The following is a 24,113-nucleotide window of genomic DNA, read 5'->3' on the forward strand; positions in this document are numbered from 1 at the left end:
CGATTGGCACCATCCTTTTCTATGCACTGGAATTGGTCCCGGCGCCCCCAGTGTAAAACTATTCCCTCTCTTTGGTGACGCACCTCCAATAGAATCAAGCATGGCCGTGTCACAGAGGGGAGGAGATATTGTTACACTGGGGTGCTGGGCCTGCCTCCAGTGCAAAGAGCAGCCCAGTGCACAAGAAGAAAACAGTGCCAAATGCAGGAATCAGGTGGCACTTAAAAAAAAAATCACCACGCCACCGGGATCTCTGTGCAAGGTAGTGAAAAAAAAATTCACTACTCCGAATGGTACGTTTTAAAGGGATCTTGTCAATATTTTCACGTTGCCTAACCCGGGTCATTTAGGTGGCCCCCAGTGGCTTCCCTCAACCCCCTTAATTGATAGATCCCTCCTTATCTGAGTATAAGGAGAGGTCTAATAATCAAGGTTGTCGTGTCAGGCCAACCCAGTGACTCATGGTTCAGGCAGCAATAAAGTGATGACAGGTCGCTCTATAAAGGAATATTTAAAGCACCACCATCCCTGTCTCCAGGATTTTTTTGTGGTATTCAGCTCAATTTACTTAAATGAAACTGAGCTGCAAAACCACACACAAACTTCATGAAGATTTTCCCAATTTGTTTTATAGCTTAGTATTGACTGGAGAAGTGCAGGTACAGTGATGGTAGTAACTGCAGACGAGCAGGAATAGTGGTGCTGAGTGACTGGGAAGACGCAGGAGGACTGTAGTTAGTGGGACTGGGGAGAAGCAAGAGTACTCTAGTTAGTGGTAATAGACCGGGACCTGACCAGTAGCAGCTAATAGTGCTGAAAAGAAACAAAGCTGAATGTATAGCTGTGGGGGGACTGGAGACGAGCAGTAATGTAGCGTTGGGCTGAGCAGGAACAGGAATGAGTAGTAATGTACAGATGTAGCCGAGCTTACCATGAGTTGCAGCCAGGGTTAACTTGATCACAATAACGCATTTAACTCAACTTTCTAATTGACTTAACACAGCTCCCTGACACACTTGTGATCAAGTTAACCCTGGCTACAACTCATGTTAAGCCAGGCTACATCTGTATAGTGGTGCTGGAGATGAGTAGTTATGTATAGTGATGCTGGAGATGAATAGTCATGTATAGTGGTGCTGGAGATGAGTAGTAATGTATAGTGGTGCTGGAGATGAGTAGTTATGTATAGTGATGCTGGAGATGAATAGTCATGTATAGTGGTGCTGGAGATGAGTAGTAATGTATAGTGGTGCTGGAGATGAGTAGTCATGTATAGTGATGCTGGAGATGAGTAGTCATGTATAGTGGTGCTGGAGATGAGTAGTAATGTATAGTGGTGCTGAAGATGAGTAGTAATGTATAGTGATGCTGGAGATGAATAGTCATGTATAGTGGTCCTGGAGATGAGTAGTAATGTATAGTGATGCTGGAGATGAATAGTCATGTATAGTGGTGCTGGAGATGAGTAGTAATGTATAGTGGTGCTGGAGATGAGTAGTTATGTATAGTGGTGCTGGAGATGAGTAGTCATGTATAGTGGTGCTGGAGATGAGTAGTAATGTATAGTGGTGCTGAAGATGTGTAGTAATGTATAGTGATGCTGGAGATGAATAGTCATGTATAGTGGTCCTGGAGATGAGTAGTAATGTATAGTGATGCTGGAGATGAATAGTCATGTATAGTGGTGCTGGAGATGAGTAGTAATGTATAGTGGTGCTGGAGATGAGTAGTTATGTATAGTGGTGCTGGAGATGAGTAGTCATGTATAGTGGTGCTGGAGATGAGTAGTAATGTATAGTGGTGCTGGAGATGAGTAGTCATGTATAGTGGTGCTGGAGATGAGTAGTCATGTATAGTGGTGCTGGAGATGAGTAGTTATGTATAGTGGTCCTGGAGATGAGTAGTCATGTATAGTGGTGCTGGAGATGAGTAGTAATGTATAGTGATGCTGGAGATGAGTAGTCATGTATAGTGGTGCTGGAGATGAGTAGTAATGTATAGTGATGCTGGAGATGAGTAGTAATGTATAGTGGTGCTGGAGATGAGTAGTCATGTATAGTGGTGCTGGAGATGAGTAGTCATGTATAGTGGTGCTGGAGATGAGTAGTTATGTATAGTGGTCCTGGAGATGAGTAGTCATGTATAGTGGTGCTGGAGATGAGTAGTAATGTATAGTGATGCTGGAGATGAGTAGTCATGTATAGTGGTGCTGGAGATGAGTAGTAATGTATAGTGATGCTGGAGATGAGTAGTCATGTATAGTGGTGCTGGAGATGAGTAGTAATGTATAGTGGTGCTGAAGATGAGTAGTAATGTATAGTGATGCTGGAGATGAATAGTCATGTATAGTGGTCCTGGAGATGAGTAGTAATGTATAGTGGTGCTGGAGATGAGTAGTAATGTATAGTGGTGCTGGAGATGAGTAGTCATGTATAGTGGTCCTGGAGATGAGTAGTAATGTATTGTGGTGCTGGAGATGAGTAGTCATGTATAGTGGTGCTGGAGATGAGTAGTAATGTATAGTGGTGCTGAAGATGAGTAGTAATGTATAGTGGTGCTGGAGATGAATAGTCATGTACAGTGGTGCTGGAGATGAGTAGTAATGTATAGTGGTGCTGGAGATGAGTAGTAATGTATAGTGATGCTGGAGATGAGTAGTAATGTATAGTCGTGCTGGAGATGAGTAGTTATGTATAGTGATGCTGGAGATGAATAGTCATGTATAGTGGTCCTGGAGATGAGTAGTAATGTATAGTGGTGCTGGAGATGAGTAGTAATGTATAGTGATGCTGGAGATGAGTAGTCATGTATAGTGGTCCTGGAGATGAGTAGTAATGTATAGTGGTGCTGGAGATGAATAGTCATGTATAGTGGTGCTGGAGATGAGTATTCATGTATAGTGGTGCTGGAGATGAGTAGTAATGTATAGTGGTGCTGGAGATGAGTAGTCATGTATAGTGGTCCTGGAGATGAGTAGTAATGTATAGTGGTGCTGGAGATGAGTAGTAATGTATAGTGATGCTGGAGATGAGTAGTCATGTATAGTGGTGCTGGAGATGAGTAGTCATGTATAGTGGTGCTGGAGATGAGTAGTCATGTATAGTGATGCTGGAGATGAGTAGTCATGTATAGTGGTGCTGGAGATGAGTAGTAATGTATAGTGATGCTGGAGATGAGTAGTAATGTATAGTGATGCTGGAGATGAGTAGTCATGTATAGTGGTGCTGGAGATGAGTAGTCATGTATAGTGGTGCTGGAGATGAGTAGTCATGTATAGTGATGCTGGAGATGAGTAGTCATGTATAGTGGTGCTGGAGATGAGTAGTAATGTATAGTGATGCTGGAGATGAGTAGTCATGTATAGTGATGCTGGAGATGAATAGTCATGTATAGTGGTGCTGGAGATGAGTATTCATGTATAGTGGTGCTGGAGATGAGTAGTAATGCATAGTGTTGCTGAAGATGAGAAGTAATGCATAGTGTTGCTGGAGATGAGAAGTAATGCATAGTGGTGCTGGAGATGAGTAGTAATGTATAGTGATGCTGGAGATGAGTAGTCATGTATAGTGGTGCTGGAGATGAGTAGTCATGTATAGTGGTGCTGGAGATGAGTAGTCATGTATAGTGGTGCTGGAGATGAGTAGTCATGTATAGTGGTGCTGGAGATGAGTAGTTATGTATAGTGGTCCTGGAGATGAGTAGTAATGTATAGTGGTGCTGAAGATCAGTAGTAATGTATAGTGATGCTGGAGATGAATAGTCATGTATAGTGGTCCTGGAGATGAGTAGTCATGTATAGTGGTGCTGGAGATGAGTAGTCATGTATAGTGGTGCTGGAGATGAGTAGTCATGTATAGTGGTGCTGGAGATGAGTAGTTATGTATAGTGGTCCTGGAGATGAGTAGTAATGTATAGTGGTGCTGAAGATCAGTAGTAATGTATAGTGGTGCTGGAGATGAGTAGTCATGTATAGTGATGCTGGAGATGAATAGTCATGTATAGTGGTCCTGGAGATGAGTAGTAATGTATAGTGGTGCTGGAGATGAGTAGTCATGTATAGTGATGCTGGAGATGAGTAGTAATGTACAGTGATGCTGGAGATGAGTAGCAATATATAGTGTTGCTGGAGATGAGAAGTAATGCAGGCAGACAGGAGGGCAGAGCAGCATGCCGTTCATCCTAGCAACGGCTCTCGCTCGGACACACAGACAGTTACATGGCTGCAGTGCCAGGAAAGTCCAGTGAGGCGGAGATAAGCGCTATGCACACTGGTTGGGGATCAGAGATGCTGCTACCCGATGTTTAGTGTCTGGCAGCACACGCTCTACATTAGTGGCAGGGAAATCCTCTAACACCCATTTTCAATAGAACGTGTGAGGCAGAGGGAGGGTGAAACATGTACTGCACTTTCCTCTTCTAACCTGGCTTCCCTCCCATCTCCTCTACCACCCACAGCAGAGCCCACCAGGGCCCTCCCCCTTCATGGCAGCTGGGAGAGCCCAGAGTGCTCCTCTTAGGGTCCACAGTGGCGGCGGTACAGCCAAGGACAGGCCGTTGTTCCTTGGCATCTAAGAAAGTCAGCCCCATCCCTGAAGAGCTGTCATCCCCATCACAAGTGACCACCCCCCCACCTCCCAACCCTGCCCGCGTCCCAAGAAGGCCATCTTTTACTTGCGGTGGGGGCAGAGTACGGAGATATGCCTGGGCTGGGGACGGCGGAGCGAGCTAAGGGGCGGGGAGACACAACAGAGGACACCAGGGGTCACACTATTGCCATGTGTGCCCTGGACCCAACGACGTGACCTTCCTGCCTGTGTGTGTGCCCGGACTGCCAGTTCCTCCCACAAAGAAACATCTCCTCCCACTTACACTTAATATTTATTGCACTTAACTCACTTAATAAATGAAGACCAGACCAAGTAAACTTTTATGCGCAGGGTAGGCCACAGCTTTTATTTAACCCCCTGCTGCCTAAAGATGTGCCAGGATGTTCTTATACAGTGAGGGGGGAGTTCAGAGAGGGGTCACGCCGTGAACCCGCTCTGCAGCGTGGAGCTCACAGGTGCTATCAGCATTCAAGGAACGCGGGCATTAGCCGGTGCAGCGGATCACCGCACCTGGCTAATTGGCCATTTAGATGCAGCTGTAAGAGCTGAAAGCTGTATTTAAATGGCTATAAACAAGCCATCCCTAGAGTCTAGTGGCGGAATGGCCCCCCATCTCCTTGCAATGTGATCGTTGGGGTAAGCAGGCCAGAGCAATGGCTAGGCTGGTTCAGCAGCCCAGAGCAATCAAGCTCTGATCTCATTGATCAATGCTGTATATGTATACAGCATTGATCTCAATGAGAAATCAGTAAAGTGTATGTTGGCGCCCCCTAGTGGGGCTTTATTTTAATATTTTTTTTTTAAAGTTCTTTTTGACCCTTCCCATATTAATAGTTTAAATATCCCCCCCTTTTCCCATTTTATAAATAAAAATTAATAAATAAACATATTAAGTATCACTGCGTGCAGAATTGCCTGAACTAGTAAATTATCCCATTCCTGATCTCGCAAGGTAAATGGTGTAAGTGCATGCACATTTTTGATCACATCAAATCTGGAATAATTGTAATAAAAAGTGATCAAAATGTCGCATATATGCAAGCAAGCTAGCACAACAAATTACACCTCACACAGCCCCATACACCAAGAAATAAAAGAGTTATAAGGATGGTAATAAAGCAATTTTAAACATACACATTATATATATATATATATATATATATATATATATATATATATATATATATATATATATACTGTTGTAACCGTATTAACTTGGGGAACACAGATAACTTGTCAGTTTTAACATAAGGTGAACAGCATAAACACAAAATCCTGCAACCCCCCCCCCCCCCCCCCCCAATGAAAAATTGCTTTTATTTTTCAATTTCACTGCTCAGATAATTTTTTTCCAGTTTCACGGCATATTTTATGTAAAGGTTAAGTCTGTCATTGCAAAGTTCGATTGGTATCGCAAAATAAGGGCTCATTTGGGTCTGTAAGTGAAAAAATGCAAGTGCAAGTAGCCTTTTAAACACGAGGAGGACAAAACAAAAGTGCAAAAATGAAAAGTGGCCCAGGAGGGAAGGGGTTAAACAATAGTATCCAAAGGTGGGAGGGGGGGAGGACCTTGCATTCTGACGCATCTCGATCTTCCTGAAGAGGTCACCTGAATGCCAGAGCCACTGCTCCTGAGATGGACATGTCATGGTTGTCCGGACAAGGTGCCTCAACGCAGCTTCTCCCTTCTGCAACGTCCTCCCTTCTGCCAGCTGTGATAAAACAATAAATTATCCATAAATAACAGTCACGCATGTAAATACCAAGAACATATGCACCTTTAACAAGGGATGGAGGGTGGGGGAAACAACCAGTGCTCTGCAGCCACCACGTGCAGGGATCAAAAGGTGCCAAGAGAACTTCCTGGTGCCTTATCTTAACTAACTTCTCCCTGGGGCATACCACTAACTGCAGCAACAGAGGGGAGGGAGTGAACAGGAAGAAACCATAAGGAAGAAACAGTAAAGGAGGAGGGGGAGCACAGATCTAAATAGCCCTGCCAGTCATAAGCACTAGCAGCTTATACAGCTGCCGTGCTGCAGGAGGAGAGACAGCAGCTAATTGCCGGAGCCCATCCCTCCTCCCCCGCCCCCCAGCAGATAATCGCTGTGTATTATTCACCATTATACCGGCACATGCGCACTGGACTTCACACCGGCACCGGCTCATTCCCCTCATTTTCCAACTCGGCTATTTGTGAACTATTTTTTTTTTTTATTTGCCACTGATGTATCTGCAAAATAGCAGCGACGAGTCCCAGCTCCCAGCAGCAGCAGCATGTCTCGGCGTAAGCAAGCCAAGCCCCAGCACCTGAAATCGGACGAGGACATCGGCTCCACTGAGGTGCTCACTGACAGCAACGGTGAGTGGGGGCTCGGGGGTCCTGACCCATTATTTCCTAAAATGCACTTTTCTTCCCACACTTGTTCAGACAGCCCCAGCCTCGGTCAGATGGGAGAAGTCCAGGAGCACAAGTGCTCTTCTTCTCTATAGTAGCCATAGTTAGTAGTCATAGTTTATGTATAATTTATCGTAACTATCTGCAGAAGAAGAATCCATACTATTAGGAAATCTACAACACTGACCATTCCTCCCGAGATGCTGGCAGGAATTCTCTATTCTCTAGCAGAGCTAAGTTTGTCATTTGGCACACAACTCTGCGATATCAGGACGGGTTATCAGCATCTCAGAGTTGTAACTAAACACAATAGAAACAGCTCGGACAAATTCGGCTCTGCTACATCTGTATCTAAAGACAACTCTGGTGTGTTTACTTTCTGCAGACATTCCAGCATGGTAAGAATAGAAAAGTATTTTTATGAGTTTAGGCTGTAATAGTGACATTCTTTCTAAAGCCCCGAGAGAAGTTGACCAGGAGGCTGCACCTGCAGGGCAGACAATGGTGCACAGCAGTGGCTGCAGGGAGCACAGTGCCTGGTGGTGGTGGGATGCACAGTGCTTGTGTGTTGGTGGCAGGGGGTAGTGCCCTCTACAGTAGGTGTAAGTGACCTCTCCTTGTTGGAGTACATGGGACACAAGAATGAGGGAAAGTTCCAGTGATCAGCAGGAGCTTGTACCATCCCAGTCTGTGTCCTTCCCTGTAACTACTGGGGGAATAAAGAAGGGAGGAGGAGGAGGGGGCTCTGCTGCTGATCTTGTTTTGGGGATGGAGAAAGATCGAGGCTTGTGAAAGCCTTTCCGGAAACATCGTGCATTCTCTTGATGTCTCAGACTCACACACAAGAAGAGGCGCACTCCATGCCTGCCCCTGCCCTCTCTGCCGGGGAGCTGCTCCCAGGTTCAGCCAAAGGTGAGGGGACCCCTTGGGCAGGGGGTTGTTTTGGAAGCCGCACTGCTGCATGTGGTTAAAAGCTTACAAGGGACAGGGGGAGGTGGGGATTAGGAAACAGTAGTTTATCCCGTAGAGGACACAGGGAGCTGCTCCTGCATGGACTGATGACCCTGGACCTACTGTCCATACAGTCTCAGTACACTCACCCAGGCATCAACACTTACCCAAGACATGTAGCTTTCTATATCCTGCGCCCAGCTCTTTTTAGATTATTCACCAGTATCCAGTTTTGTACTTCTTTCCACTTTTGTTAAGTTTTATAATTTACTGCTAAGAAAAAAACGATTTCTTTTATTTGCTGATATCTGTGCCATGGAGAAGCAGAATAGTGTTAAACTTCCTAGTCCCGTTTGATGAAGTTTGCTGAGATAAAGAGACCTTGTGGCTGGTCAAGGCATCCTTTCCTAAATGAGAAGAGATTATCTGGTGGGCTTCCTGCCTCCAAGTAGCCGTATCATGCTCACTAATGATAGAGGAGAGGTGTTGGGGAGGACAAGCCTTGCTTGGTGCTTGTCCTTTGAGGCTGCGATTCCCAGATGCTCCCTTTTATTCCGTTAAACAGAACAAGCTATTGTGAGCAGCCCTCAGAAGAGTTTCCTGGATTTGGGAAGAAAGTATCTTTCTTGGAAGCTGGTTTTATGGCTAACAGTGAGTCTTATCTGTGTAGCTGTGTCACTAGAGATTAGAGAAGGAGATATGCTAAAAGAAACGTTTGCATATGGTCTGTAGATTAAGGGCAAAATGAGGGTTTTGTCATGGAAATGTTTTTTTGTTTACTTCATCACTTAGCATTTCTTACACTTGGTTTGTTTTGTATTGCACTCAATGACTACACGATCAAATGAATGGATTTATTTTTACGGAATGAGAAAGACAGCCTTTCCATCAAAGAGGCTACATTGCAGCCCAGCTAGGATTTTTTTGAAGCTTGCTTATTGAGGGATCTGAATAGCTTCAAATCTTCTTTTATTGTAGCGGTTAAAATTAAACTATAACTATATAATATATAATTCTGCAAGCGTTAACTGCACTAAGAAAGAACCAGACACAGGGACAACATTTACATCTGGTGACATTTCACAATTTAAAATCAAAATGTAGTTTTATCAGGTAGATTGTATAAACTTTGTGGGATGCTTGTTAAAACCAAGTACATAGAAATGCTGTAGATTCTTAAAGAACAAATATTTCATCCCACACATTGATCTGTCTATTTGTAAAATTTCAAATTGAATATTGTGTTTAGTTAATTCACAGTGATAGAAATTCACAAATTCTGTTTAAAATAACATTGACAACAATTTATACAATGTGCTAATAGTTCTATTTTATGTAGCTACATGTCACTTTTAGCAATATAGAATTATATCTATTTGTAAAAAGATTTCCTAAAAAGATACATATGATATATATTTCTATATCATATAGACATTTTAATACCTATTTATTTTATTTATTATTGATGTATCTTCACTTTACCTGTTCTGTTGTAAAACTAGAACTGACAACCACTATTGTGTCCCGATGAAATTAAATAATTATTTAATTGAAAGGAAAAAAATAAGAACGATAGAAATAATTAGTAAAGAATAAAGAAATAAAAATTTTATTTCCAATATAATTGTTTTTAATAGAACTGCTTAGTGAATTTCTTACCCTTACATACAAGCTGTTTGAGTAAATAAAGTTTGAGATCAGGCAATCTAGTATTTTATTAAGTGTTTGGAATATGTTGATACAATTTATAAAATGAGTTTATAAAATCTATTTAGAAATTTAAAGTAAGACTTAAATAAATAAATACCCACACACATGTTTTTTTTTTCACCTTGTCAGAATTTCTTAACCCTTTGTAACAATATAACGCAGTAGAGCGCAGTAGTGTGAACAGGACTGTCCTGCAGCATGCACTATTTAGTTCTTTCTGTAAGTTAAAAGATAAAGCCAGCATCAGACATTAAAAGAGTTTAAGCTCGCTGTATGTTACAGCTCGGATCAACCATCATTCTTAGGGCTCTGATGAACTCTGAATAACAATGAGATGCTATAGTCTTTACCCAAAAAAAAAAACACTTTCACACGAATGATTGTTTTTGGATGAGTGGCGCAGTTTCGCTGGCTACTACCGAGAGGAAAAGTATACTAAACTATTACAGATATTTTAGACAAGTAGGTTTTTTTTATTCAGTACTAAAGAAATCTGGTAAAAACTGGGTCAGGTTTCTGCATCATATACAGCTGATCCTCCTGTATTCTTCCTATTGATCTTAAGTGACCAGAAGGATACTTCAGTTTCCAATTGAACATTCGCTGTGAGGGAAAATTAAAAAAAAATAAAAAGAGGAAGATAATTAAGATGTAATATATTGGTTTAAATGTTTGTCACCGAGATTTAAAAAAAAAAAAAAAATAGACTATACTACAGAAATTACATAGTTTTAGCTAAAAGAACAGCATAACAATTTAAGATGGCTAATATTTGTATATTTGTATGTTTCTTCTCTGTGATTTGAAAAAGCACCATTATAAAGAAGTCACAGTAAAATTCACCACAGGTTGTAAATACATTAAAAGTGATAACTCACTATAACTTTTTTTTTTTATATTCATATGAATATATATATATATATATATATATATATATATATATATATAGCACAAAATGTCCCGTGTAAATTCTTTTGGAACAGCCTATTAGTGTCTTGTTTCTAAGCATTAATGCCCAGCATACACTAGAGATTCGTTTTGTTTGGTGACATTGAAAAGGTGGGACTGCATGAAGTGCCAACAGGTTTCCAATGGCTTGTCCCTGAGGGTGGGTGTTTAGAAGTGCTTTGACAAGGCTGGCTGATTTAACCTTTGCCTGTTTTGCCCTGCCAGGGGTGGCCACTAGATGTCAAGCTCATAATACAATTAGTACATCTGTGCAGTTGACCTTGGCAGCATGGTTGCCTCAGTTGTGATAAGTGTTAACACTACAACTGAGTGTTACCTAGAGATCCTGCTACATTCACTAGTATGTTCCGACTGTCTGTAATAGAACTTTTTAAACAGGAAGGGATATGTTATTAGCACTGCTGAATACACATATATTACTGAGCCAGGGATCCGATTCCGATTCCGAATACAATTATTAGTCTATTATTGAAAGCTTATGGACAAGTTATTAAAATGATCACTTAATATAGCATACAAATAGCTAGATGAATATTGGTCAATTATAGATAATGTATGTATAATAATATCGCCAGCATACATCCATAACTAGAAGCTTGTACAAACTTACAGATGTTATAATGCAATATATTTTTATATAAAAATCATTTTATTCACATTATCCATTAATATCAACTGAAAATGTGACATATTGTATAGAAACTGAGAGACGTCCCATTAGTTAACTATTGTTTCATGCCTTTGAAGATCAAGAACCATGTACGTCGTGCCCCCCCCCTCCCCCACCCCACACACACACACACTCTGAGTAAACTATGTGACATAATGTATTTAATTAAAATTATTACGAGTCTAATTTAATAGGAAGCCTGAAGCTCTGTCTAATATATTTTCTTCCCTGAAGGTATTGTCATAAGTAATAAGCTTTAAATGAAAATATTTATTTTATAGATCATATGACCAATGATAAAAGACATAAAAACAGCAAAACAATGAATATCTTCTAACTAATAGCATTTTCCTTTAAAGCTTAAATTTAGTTAAACTTACTGATTTGTTCCCTGGGAAAATAAGGTTTTACATTTTTGTATCAATGACAAAATAGTTTATTTGGAAATGAACAGGTTATTTGATCGGAAACGATCATACTGGTATATTTCAATGGTTTACAGTGAAAATATTGTTTTAGCATTTTAACCTGCAGTTGAATAAATGACAAGCAAGTGGAATAAAAGCCTTCTTATATAGTTAAGTGCGTTGCATTGTAATCTGCATATTTGCTAATGATATTGAAGATGCTAAGCTTGTCTCCGTGCGTAGTGTTTAAGTAGCTAATGGATGGCTTGCATGATTACAAAACTAAAAAGAAGAAAAAAAACACAAGAAGACATTTGGTGACTATGCCACAGGTGGTTGTTACTTAACAAATTCTGAGATTTAGGCCACTGAATAGATTAATCTTAATATGCTAGGCCTATAACATTGTGCATAGCAATAGTGCCCTCCACTGTTCACCGTCATGTCGACAGCCATTGTGGTGTCTGAAAGAGGGCAAAAATTTCTATTGAGTCTGGAATTTCAACTACATTGTTGAACACAGTAGGGGTCTCTATTTGTCTCCTCCTGTTTCACAGCTTGGGCTCTGTATGCGATAATTCATCTTCTTTTATGGGAATCACAGACATCATAAAGAGTTAAAAAGAATTAATTTGCAAGAAAACAAAATGTTCTGTTTTCTAGGATTCTGTAAAATCAGTTCAGAAAGAGGAAAATCACTTTGCAGCATACAAAATACAGTTTCATGTATACAGTCATATATAGGTACATACTATGCAGAGACAAATTCTGCATCTAGGTAATGGAAGAGGCAATTGGCTGTAAGATTATCCTGGACACATGCAGCAAGCCATGAGCATGTCATCTAAGCACAAAAGTCACAGTATATAGCAGTGTCTGCTTTTGTATATGGGCATATTAGACATCAGTGTAATAAACTAATCTGGATTAAATATTTTAACTTAAATTACCATTTTTATTGAAGTTATGCTTTACTACATTTTATGTGACTTTTCCTGAACCAAGGTGTATTTGTAGTGTACTACGACAAATAGCTCTATACTGTATTATCCTCTAAAATTGTAGTATTTAGAATAAGAAAATAAACATAAAAATATATAATTTAACATTGACTTGAATGCAGACTTTTCTTAAAATAAATTTTCTATATAACTTTGTAATTTATCACTTAATCATCCAGCCAAAAACATCATTTGGGCTGGTATCTAATTTCTTAGTGCAAGTTACAAATGGACCAGCCTCTGTGATCTGTGCCTTACAGATCGATCTATCTATCTATATCTATCTGAACTTTGTATTTTATTAAAAATTCTAATGCTGTCCATTTATTGATTATAATGCTGAAGGCTGTTTGTTAGTATCATAGAAAATGTTGAATTAAATAAAAATAGTCAAGCTTTGCATGCTCATGGGTGTGGTGTTAAGCATATGCTGCCTTCTATTTAGCATTAGCATTCAGTATAGAACATTAGACCCAATGCATTATCCTCTTTACTACAAGGGATCCCTGTGTGGTCCTGTTAAGTGAAAGATTTGCAACATGTTAAAAAATTAGGGGAAATGCATCTTTTAAGCAAGATATGTGCAGCTTAGAACTGATATTTCAGTTTCAGCCATTATTTTTTGAGTCCATTGAGGACAGGAGCAGCAATAAAATTAAACAGGCCTGCTAAGCATAATGTTTTTTGGTGTGTGTGACACTTCTCACTTACTCATATTTTACTTAACCTAATGGGAAATACAGAAGACCTTAATATCTGTATTGGCCAAGACCTTAATATCTGTGTTGGCCGAGACCTTCTTTACTCTTAAAGTTGCACATCAAACTAAACTGCAATTGCAAGATTTCATTTCAATGGCTGCCCTAATCCGCTGCAATGCAATGGATAGTAATGTACGTGTTTTACACATAGAAGGGTCGCTAATTAATTGTGTCATTCCTGGATAGACTTCTTTACGTGTGTAAATTTCTGTATCGAGCTGTAGATCAAGGCATATTAAAGTTTATTTTGTGTTGTTTTTCTTAATTTTTATTTTTTTTAAATAAATCACCTATTTAGTATCTTATTGGCGTATTGCATTGATGCCATTTGGCTTTATTAATTTAGCAATATCCATCTCAAATCTGGCTATCTATATTTATTTATCTATCTATCTGTCTCATATGTATCTATTAGTGTGTACGTCTGTCTATCCAATGTTCACGCTGAGTAATCATTCCATACATAATAAGCATTTACAATCCACTTGTTTCACAGTTAGTGATATTGATATTTGGAAGCAAATACTGTTTACAGCTGATGATTTACGTGTCCACATTCATGGAGGTAATTCAGCACACTACTGTTTCACCAGAATACATTAAAAATCAAAACAATCCAGGCAGTGTTAATTCATCCAATTCTACAGGAAACCACTTGAAGAGAAACATGCCCTCTTGTATTTTTAAACTGCTGTAAAAAAGCCAATTCTCAGTGACCGATTCTGAACATGATAGTGTGTTTGATTAAAAAAAAAAGTGCCCCACAGCTGCTCTCATTACTCCACAGAACATTACTGCAGAAGGGATCCAAAAGTAGACTTCAAGTAGTAAAATTGTTTGCACCTCCGATATATTTGTGGGCTTTGCAGCTGAAATTTGTTCAGTTTTAAAGTTCATGACTAAAGACCGTATAGTAAGAAAATATATACTCACCTCACGCTAGATATTGACTTCTGCTGAAGAATTAAATACATCCAATTTTTTGTTTATATTTTATCAGCCTGTATTATAATTGAATTTGAGCATATCTTTCGGGTATTAATTTAAACCTAGAATGCTATGATAATGCATTGACGTACATATAACAAATACTAGTACACTAAATATACAGTAAAATATAAAAGAATAAAATATTTTCTGCCCTCTAAATGTTTGCCAGTATATTTAATATTCTGCCTGCTTTTCATATTTTAAATTACTTTTTAAGATTGACTGTTAAAATAATTATTTCAAATATTTCCTCTGTGGTTATAACTTCATATTATAAATTGCCTTACTACTCTATTACTACCTATGGTAAACAAAGTGTATTCAATAATTTTCATAGAGAAAAAATATATATATTTATTGTATTTATTTCTAATATTTTATTTTTCATTTAGGATTTAATAGTTAAGCCTGATAAAATGATTTTGCCCATTTTAACATAATTGGGGAATATCTGTAGGATATAAAGCAAATATAACAAAAATAATATGGATATGTAATCCACTAAAATGGTTTCATTTGTAAAAACAAAAGCACAATACTGTAGATTGTAGTATATTGAAATGTAGTTGTAAAGAATATGTCTGCAATAGTGATAAGTTCAGTTTCTGCCACTGAGCCCTATGTAATCTGCCTGCCACTGTCTGTTCTGTCAGAATATTCCTATATATAATATGCAGAGCAGCGATATGAAGTTACTTAGCAATGAGGGTGCATTCCTACTGAGCAGCTTTTCAAATGGTGGAAATGTTTTTTATATGTTCATTTCTCATTCCAGCACAGCTATTTATTTGATCAGGTGTGAATTAGAATTCTGTTCATTAAACATGCTTGTTATTCAGCACAAGAGGGTAACGCAAGTCAGAGGAAGTGACTGCCTACAACAGTAATTAAACATGTGTAACCAATTAGTGGGTTTTCTACAATGGCACAAGCATATAATTTACAGAGCCTTTCTATAAGAATAGATGAAAATAGGTGCAAAACGTGTGTCTGACTGCAGCATACTTATGTTTAAACATGTCAGCCGAAACCCAGTTTAAATATGTAATTCTTAGTTTGTTCACAAATCTGTGAACTTAATGCTGTGTCGGGATAACATGTAATTTTAGTTTCCTGCTAACGAAATATGGCATTTGGCAGCATCAATTATTTTTGTAGAGGGCTAGCAGTTAAGTGTCAGGTATTTTTTTTTTTTCTAGCGAAAATACAATTCCCATTAAGTGTTTAGCATATATCCATTTATAGCTTAAGAAGCAGTTTGCATACATATGAACTTTTATTTTAAAACCGACAATGTGTCTGCAAAAGTTGTCAGAGCTTAGGCCGAAGGTTAATGTAATTAAGATCTTATGGCTTTGCTGCGTTAAGTACGAAAGAGCACGACCAGATCTACTAATAGCTACCCTTCTTAAATAATAGGTAGGATTTTGGCCTGATTTAGTTGTATGGTGAAAAGATTTTAAAGAAATTTCCTCAGATATTGGTCTATTCTAAACCGTTATATAGTGTAGGAGAAATGTCATATGTCTCAGTTATGAAAAAAGGCAAAGTCTATCAATAGTCAGAAACCATACGTGTATAACATGGGTGCAGTCTGTGTTGTCAGGCACTGCTTCAAGTTTGAAAGGTTACAGATTAGTTTAGCAATGTTAACTGAACTGGCAAAGGCATCTATAATTTTGCTGGAAATTAGGAAGCTTGATGCTAAAGGGGAATCCTAATGAGCCCATCAAAAGCTTGATTTGTACCCAACAGACAAGGTTGCTGTGAATTGTATGAAAATATTGGAAATCAATGGCTCCTATGGAATTTCATTAAGAGGCAGTATCCACAATTGATAGAGCTTCATAATTTGATGGATTGTGCAAAGAAAAATATTAGCTAGGTAAAAGGAGTCATAGAAAATTGTTGAAGTGGGGTAATTTGTACAAAATAAAAAGTATTGATTTTACTCGTGCAAAATTTTCAAATGTAGAGTACTTTATCTTTCTGCTTAATAGCTTATGCAGTCTTTTCATTTGCTTTTAGCAGTACCTGGGGAAGGACCAGATGATGGGGACAGCGGGAATGAAAGCCGAAGTGGAAGTGAGGAGACCAATGTTTGTGAAAAATGCTGTGCTGAATTCTTCAAATGGACTGACTTCTTAGAGCACAAAAAGACCTGCACTAAAAACCCTCTTGTGCTGATTGTAAATGATGATGTAGCAGCATCAGCCTCTGAAGAGTTTCCCGAGCCATCTCCTGCAAGCTCTTCAAGTGATCACGCAGAGAGCGAGGCTGCAGAGGAAGCTGTCCAGGTAGAAAATAATGAAAGTTGTGAGATAAAAGAAACAGAAAAGGAAGAGGAACCCATGGAGATTGAAACCACTGAAGAAAAACATTTTCCAAATCAAGAAGCCTCAAACACTTCTACTCCTCTACCTCAGATATCTGATCCATCTTCCATAACTAATTATAACATGCCAAACACTAATGTTACATTAGAGACTCTTCAAAGTACAAAAGTGGCAGTTGCACAGTTTTCACAGAATGCACGGTGCATAGGTGGTGCAGGTGCCGCCACGGCAGCCACAGCTATGGCAATTCCAATGATTCTAGAACAGCTGATGGCACTGCAACAGCAGCAGATCCACCAGCTGCAACTCATCGAACAAATACGCAGTCAGGTTGCACTGATGAATCGTCAGCCACTACGTCCTCCATTGACCTCTTCAGTTCCAGCACAGAATCCTCCAATTCCAACAGTTCCCAGTCAGCTGCAGGGCTTTACTGCACACCCAAGCCTTCAGTTAACACCTGTAATCCCACCCACCCTTGCAGGATCAGTATCTAACAATCAACCACCATCATTTGAAAATCCGCCACACACATCACAGCCTGCCTCTGGGGCAAGTACCCCAAATATCCCATGCTCTGTCACTTGTACACCAACAGAAACAAGCACCTCCTTATCGAGTAATGTTAAATCAACATCAGTAACACCTAGTCCTGTGCCCAATACAACGACCAGTACTACTCATCCTCAGAGCTCATCTACTCCTCCATCCATTGGACATGGAAATATCCTCACCTCACCTTCCAGTTTGCCAAGCCCACTTCTACCTCAGAGTTCTTCAAATAGTGTGATTTTCCCCAATCCACTTGTAAGCATAGCTGCAACTGCTAATGCATTAGACCCCCTTTCTGCACTTATGAAACATCGTAAGGGAAAGCCACCTAATGTATCAGTGTTTGAGACCAAGTCCACTTCTGAGGACCCATTTTTTAAACATAAATGCAGATTTTGTGCCAAGGTCTTTGGAAGTGATAGTGCTTTACAGATCCACTTGCGCTCTCATACAGGTGAAAGGCCTTTTAAATGTAATATATGTGGAAATCGGTTTTCCACAAAAGGCAATTTAAAGGTTCATTTTCAGAGACATAAAGAAAAATATCCCCATATTCAAATGAATCCATATCCTGTTCCAGAATATCTTGACAATGTCCCAACTAGTTCTGGAATACCATATGGAATGTCTCTTCCTCCAGAAAAGCCAGTAACAACATGGTTAGATAGCAAGCCAGTATTACCAACCATCCCGACATCAATCGGGTTGCAGCTCCCCCCTACAATACCAGGTGTTAACAGCTATGGTGATTCACCTAGCATTACCCCAATGAATAGATCACCTCAAAGGCCCTCTCCTGCATCAAGTGAATGCAACTCTTTGTCTCCAAGCATAAATCATACTGAAACTTGCATGGTGACATCTGCAGAATCTCCACAATCTGCTCAGACAGCCACAACTACTGTCCCAAAAAATGAACCCATTGCCCTTCCTCTTACAGCTGCAAGAACAGCTGAACAGCCTGCAAGTGGACAGATATCCTCTCCTGTGACAACATCTATTCCCACACTAACAGACACCAGTATTTCAACAAGCCTCCCAAATCCAGTGCTTCCATCCATGCCAGATCAGTTCAAAGCAAAATTTCCATTTGGTGGTCTTTTAGAGTCTATGCAAACATCGGAAACATCAAAACTGCAACAACTAGTTGAGAACATTGATAAAAAAATGACAGATCCAAATCAATGTGTCATTTGTCACAGAGTGCTTAGTTGTCAGAGTGCTCTTAAGATGCATTACAGAACCCATACTGGAGAGAGACCATTTAAATGCAAAATTTGTGGACGTGCTTTTACTACTAAGGGAAATTTGAAAACTCATTTTGGTGTTCACCGGGCAAAACCTCCATTAAGAGTTCAGCATTCATGTCCAATTTGTCAGAAGAAGTTTACGAATGCTGTTGTCCTACAGCAACATATCCGTATGCATATGGGTGGACAGATTCCTAATACCCCCTTACCTGAGGGCTTCCAAGATGCAATGGACTCTGAGCTCTATGATGACAAGAATCTTGAAACAATGAGCAATTATGACGACGAGTTTGATGATAATTCTATGGATGACGAGCTAGACATGAAAGATACAACAAATGACTCTTCTAAGCCACTGATACCATACTCTGAGTCCTCACCTTCCTCACCTCCCACTGTCATTTCAAGTATTGCTGCATTAGAAAATCAGATGAAAATGATTGACTCTGTTATGAGTGCACAGCAATTTATTGGCTTAAAAACCTTAGAAAATGGATCGGGGGAAAGTGATCGCCTAAGCAACGATTCTTCATCGGGTGCAGGAGATCTTGAGAGCCAAAGTGCGGGCAGTCCTGCAATGTCTGAGACCTCCTCATCAATGCAGGTGTTGTCTCCTGCCCATAGTCATAGTGAAAGCATCAGATCAAAATCTCCCCATGTAGTTAATCAAGAAGAGCCACCAGAACTACAGCTTAAGACAGAAAAGCCTGACAGTCCCTTGCCTGCCCCAGAAACTGATGGTGCACTGGATCTGACATCCACCAACCCCGTGAGACCAATCATCAAAGAAGAGGCCCCTTTTAGCCTGCTGTTCCTGAGCAGAGAACGTGGTAAGTTTAAAAGTACTGTTTGTAATATCTGTGGCAAGCCTTTTGCTTGCAAAAGTGCATTGGAAATTCACTACCGCAGCCATACTAAAGAACGGCCATTTATTTGTACAGTCTGCAATCGTGGGTGTTCCACTATGGGTAATTTAAAACAACACTTACTGACACACAAATTGAAAGAGCTCCCATCTCAGTTATTTGAACCCAACTTTACTCTAGGTCCCAGCCAAACAACTACTAGCCTGGTCACCAGCACAGCGCCTGCCATGATCAAAATGGAAGTGAATGGTCACACCAAGCCGATCTCATTGGGTGAAGGTCCTCACCTTCCAGCTGGAATCCAGGTTCCTGCTGCACCACAGACAGCGATGAGCCCAGGCATCACTCCTATGCTGGCACCCCCTCCACGACGAACTCCCAAGCAACACAACTGTCATTCGTGTGGGAAGACCTTCTCTTCAGCAAGTGCACTACAGATACATGAACGTACTCATACTGGTGAAAAGCCATTTGGTTGCACAATCTGTGGTAGAGCATTTACCACAAAAGGGAATCTTAAGGTAAGGTGAAATCTCTCCAGTCATACAAAAAGAAAACGTAAGGATTTGGGGAAAAGAGCTGTCAGTTAATTACATTTACACAGTTTAACAATTTCTATAGATTGATGTGTCAATGTCATTTCTAAAGCAAATGACATAACATGTTCTAAAGGCTGCCAAGACGTAACCGGCGTAGTTGTGCCCAAATGCTTTGAACGTATGAGAACTCTGTATGCACATGCTGCAGATGAGCCCTTGAACGATCATTAATATAGTCTATAAACCATATGCAGCTGTAATTTCCATTTAGTTTAGTAAACCTTGCAGTTTACTAGGTCCCTGTGAATACATTCACACCCTCTATGAAAATAAGATTTTCCAAACAAGTAGGTGAAACAGTTGAAGGTTTATTTTATATCGATATCAGTTTTGTTATGTCACTGACCTAAATCCTCAAGCCCTTAATACCTACAAAATTCTGTCTTTGTAGCAAAACACTCCAGAGGCACATTTACTACATGTATTGCATTCCTAATTGTGAGCACATTATAGAGGGTGCATATAGGGTTGATATATTATTGATTATATGCATATATGGCATTAGTTGACTTTCACACAAAAAAAATAAGAAAGAAAATCACAGCTATTTTTTATATTGTTTGTTTTTTTTTTTTCCAAAATGCAGATCTAAAATATATTCACATCTTAAATTATTTCAGGAGCTATGATAAAATAACGACATGTCACTTAGGTTATCTCCTTATAGTTGGATATGTATATTGTTTGGTCATTTAAACATTTTCCTTTACTTACACTAACTTTTATTATATTAAATTTGCTTTGTCTATATTGAGTAACATGTTTTTTCTTTGTAGCAGCATGAATTTGTATTGTTGTTTTTGACTGTGAGCTATTGTTTATGGAATTGAACCTTCTGACTCTTGATCCTTGCGAGCACTGTGTCTACAGTGTTTGATTAAGTAGACAAAATGTGCTACGTCACGGTGTGTGTGTTAATTTGTTGTCATTTCCAAAAAAAAAAAAATATTTTAACTGCTCAAAATTATTATGCAGCTTGGAGACTCTTCCATTAGGAATAATTGGCAAATGCAATCTCCCCTAGAGTCTAGAATCTTAACATTCCGTGAGCACCTAATTGCCTGAAGCTGTTACCCCCTTTCTAATGGATACTTAGTTCAAAGAGGCTTTTAAAAATGATCCTACAAAGTTTAAAAGTGAGGTTTTTATGATAACATATTTTTTTTAAGATACAAAAAAAAAAACAAAAAAAAAAACATAGTGTTGCTTTTTATACTTGTATAGACATATGCTGTCAGTGGAAACCCCTTTCAGGGTAGGTTTTTTTTAAAATTTCCATTTGGCCTTTCTTTTACCACATAGACGTCTAAACAACATAGTTATTCCAAATAAAAGGTCTCAAATATGTATCTAGCAGATAGATGAAAAATGTGAAATTATTATTTTTACCATTGGTGAATGAAATATTTATGGGATTTAGATATACAGAGTTCACCACTGCTGCCAACTCCCTCTAGGTATAAGACAGGTTTTCTCAGCCATCTGGATTTTGAACAAGCCATGGCATGACTTACTTTCTTATTCTGGAGGTTTTTGAAAAGAGATAATTTTATTTAAACATAAAATGATCTTTGTTTGTACTGCCTGCTACTGTATGTTTTCTTGTTTCACAATATACCTATGTAGAAGGGGAATGCCTATGGTAGACATAGTTATACTTGGCTTTGTTATTTTGTGCACCTGCAATCTAATTGCATTCCTCACAGAGGCATTTTAGAAGAATTGCCAGCACTATTTTTGTAATCTAAAATAAAGATATTAAATGAATAACCATGGCCAGTACATGAATTTTATTAGAACAAAATATTAAATTAACTAGCAAAGAATTTTTTTTTGTTCAGGCATAGATGTCGCCTTTAAAGGTTATATTGATAGTAATATACGAGCTACTATGTTCTATTATAGGCATTATTTCTACAAAAATCTGTTGGCATCTTGTAGGGATGTGTATGTTTGCCAGTTGTATTAACTAACACATTTTATTTTGTTTCTCAAATATATATATATTTTTTAAACATTTTGCATATTTTTTTATGTTATGTTATATACGCAGAATACACTAAAACCTATATGCTGTGTTTTTTGTGTATTTTCTCTGCATAGGTCCATATGGGGACTCACATGTGGAATAATGCTCCTGCAAGACGTGGTCGTAGACTTTCTGTGGAAAACCCCATGGCTTTGTTAGGAGGAGATGCACTGAAGTTTTCTGAAATGTTTCAGAAAGATTTGGCAGCTCGAGCAATGAATGTTGACCCCAGTTTTTGGAATCAGTATGCTGCTGCTATCACAAATGGGCTGGCTATGAAAAACAATGAAATTTCTGTTATACAGAACGGAGGCATTCCCCAGCTCCCAGTCAGTTTAGGTGGAAGCGCAATTCCACCTTTAAGCAACATGTCCAGTGGGATGGACAGAACACGTACTGGTAGCAGCCCTCCTATCATTAGTATGGACAAAGTGGGCTCTGATTCTATTGTAAATCGACCATTCACAAGGTTTATTGAGGAAAACAAGGAAATTGGCATTAACTGAGCGCAAGTAAAAACAAAAACAAGACTCTCCAAGACTCCTCTTCTCAAGTGTTGTACTATTTGTTGTACAGTTTTTTTGAACTTATCACAGTGACCCAACCCATATTCCCACTGCCCTCTCCCATAGCAGAAATGCAGAGACTTGTGGATGCTGAAGAGATGTATTTTTGAGATTGTGCATGGTACTTTCAGCAGTTAAACTGACTGGAATGGACATTTCCTCTTTAAACATTATTCAAAATTCATTGGATAACCAGTGGACACAGGCACCCAAAAGCTGTTTGTCTTTGATAGGAAAAGATTCACCTTGTGTAAAAACAATGACTTTTGTCCAAAATAATTGCCGGCTTTGTTCAAATTAGATATACACTTGAAGTCTGTTTGTAAGGATTCTAATACAGTACTAAATAATCTGAGTTTAGTATTCCCAAATGCTGTGTACTATTACACTATCCTTGTCTGTAATATTTATAACATTATGCGGGTACTCAAGAAAAAAAAAAAAAAAAAGCCCCCCCCATTCTTCAATTTTGTACAGCAAGATACATCTGAATTTGTGACCTTTTCTTAGCAAGTTTTGTTTGCTATAATCCAGTGATGTTTATTCAGATGCAGGCAAAATTGTGACATTTTATTTGGACGATAGCATGCTATACATGTGCGAGTATCTGTCTGTAAGAAAAGAAAATCCTTTTATTTAAATATTTGTAGCTGCTATGTGGACAGTCATTCAATATAAAAGAGAAAATGTATGGAGAAATAGTTTGATGGTTGGAAAGCCACTCACAGTCAAAACTTTTTCACTCTAAAGTATTCACATCATAGGAAGCTGTGAATAAAAAAAAAATCTTCATGTTAACTTCACTGTACAATAAAAGGTAATGTTTGTATATTGTGCTCGCAAACTCTTAATTTATAATGTTGCACTTTTGGTATTTTGTACTTGGGGAAATTTGTCCATAATATGAACAAAGTGACCAAATATGTGAAGTATTGCTTATCGGGTCAAACTCATGTGAGATATATATATATATATATATATATATAAAAAAAAAAAACGGAAATTAAATGATGGTTTGTTACGTTGTTACTTTCTTTAGAAAAATTGCCAATTCAAAACTGTTTGGCCTACGCAGCTCTGTAGATTTATGATTACTGTGGATTCTAATGCAAGACATACAATTCAACTAAACATGTATTTTTTTCTATGAAATACCCAGAGCAGAATAGAGAATCATTTCGCTTTTTATTTCTGTTTCCCCCTATTAGCTGGCATCAATAAAGAGAAAATGAATTGCTAATAACCAACACCTATCCTTTTAGTTTATATTTATTTTTCTCATTTCATTTTATCATTGCTTTGATGAAATGGTTGCCATTCCACATTAGGAAAACTAAAGAAATATAAAATAAAGAATATGCCTGACAGAAGTTCTGTGTCATTGTGTACACGGAACACAGTCGGTATTGATTAGGTAACAAGCACTTTGTATTATACTGTACATATAGGAC

General features: G+C 38.7%; 1 protein-coding gene across 1 annotated transcript; it reads left to right on the plus strand.

Moving 5' to 3' along the window:
• The first annotated feature begins 6,884 nt into the window (after window positions 1-6,884).
• On the plus strand, window positions 6,885-23,100 carry SALL3 (spalt like transcription factor 3). The gene is made up of 4 exons (XM_069957882.1): window positions 6,885-6,950; window positions 7,400-7,403; window positions 16,493-19,989; window positions 22,171-23,100. The coding sequence occupies exons 1-4, from the start codon at window positions 6,885-6,887 to the stop codon at window positions 22,600-22,602; spliced, it is 3,999 nt and encodes a 1,332-aa protein (XP_069813983.1). The 3' UTR covers window positions 22,603-23,100.
• The last annotated feature ends 1,013 nt before the right edge of the window (window positions 23,101-24,113 follow it).

The sequence above is a fragment of the Dendropsophus ebraccatus genome, chromosome 2 (assembly GCF_027789765.1).
Source record: "Dendropsophus ebraccatus isolate aDenEbr1 chromosome 2, aDenEbr1.pat, whole genome shotgun sequence".
Lineage (NCBI taxonomy): Eukaryota > Metazoa > Chordata > Amphibia > Anura > Hylidae > Dendropsophus > Dendropsophus ebraccatus.

Excerpts from the sequence above, each read along its gene's own strand:
- SALL3 (XM_069957882.1), top strand. The coding sequence starts at position 6,885 with ATGTCTCGGCGTAAGCAAGCCAAGCCCCAGCACCTGAAATCGGACGAG. Across the intron at positions 19,990-22,170 it reads CCACAAAAGGGAATCTTAAG|GTCCATATGGGGACTCACAT; the intron begins GTAAGGTGAAAT and ends TTCTCTGCATAG.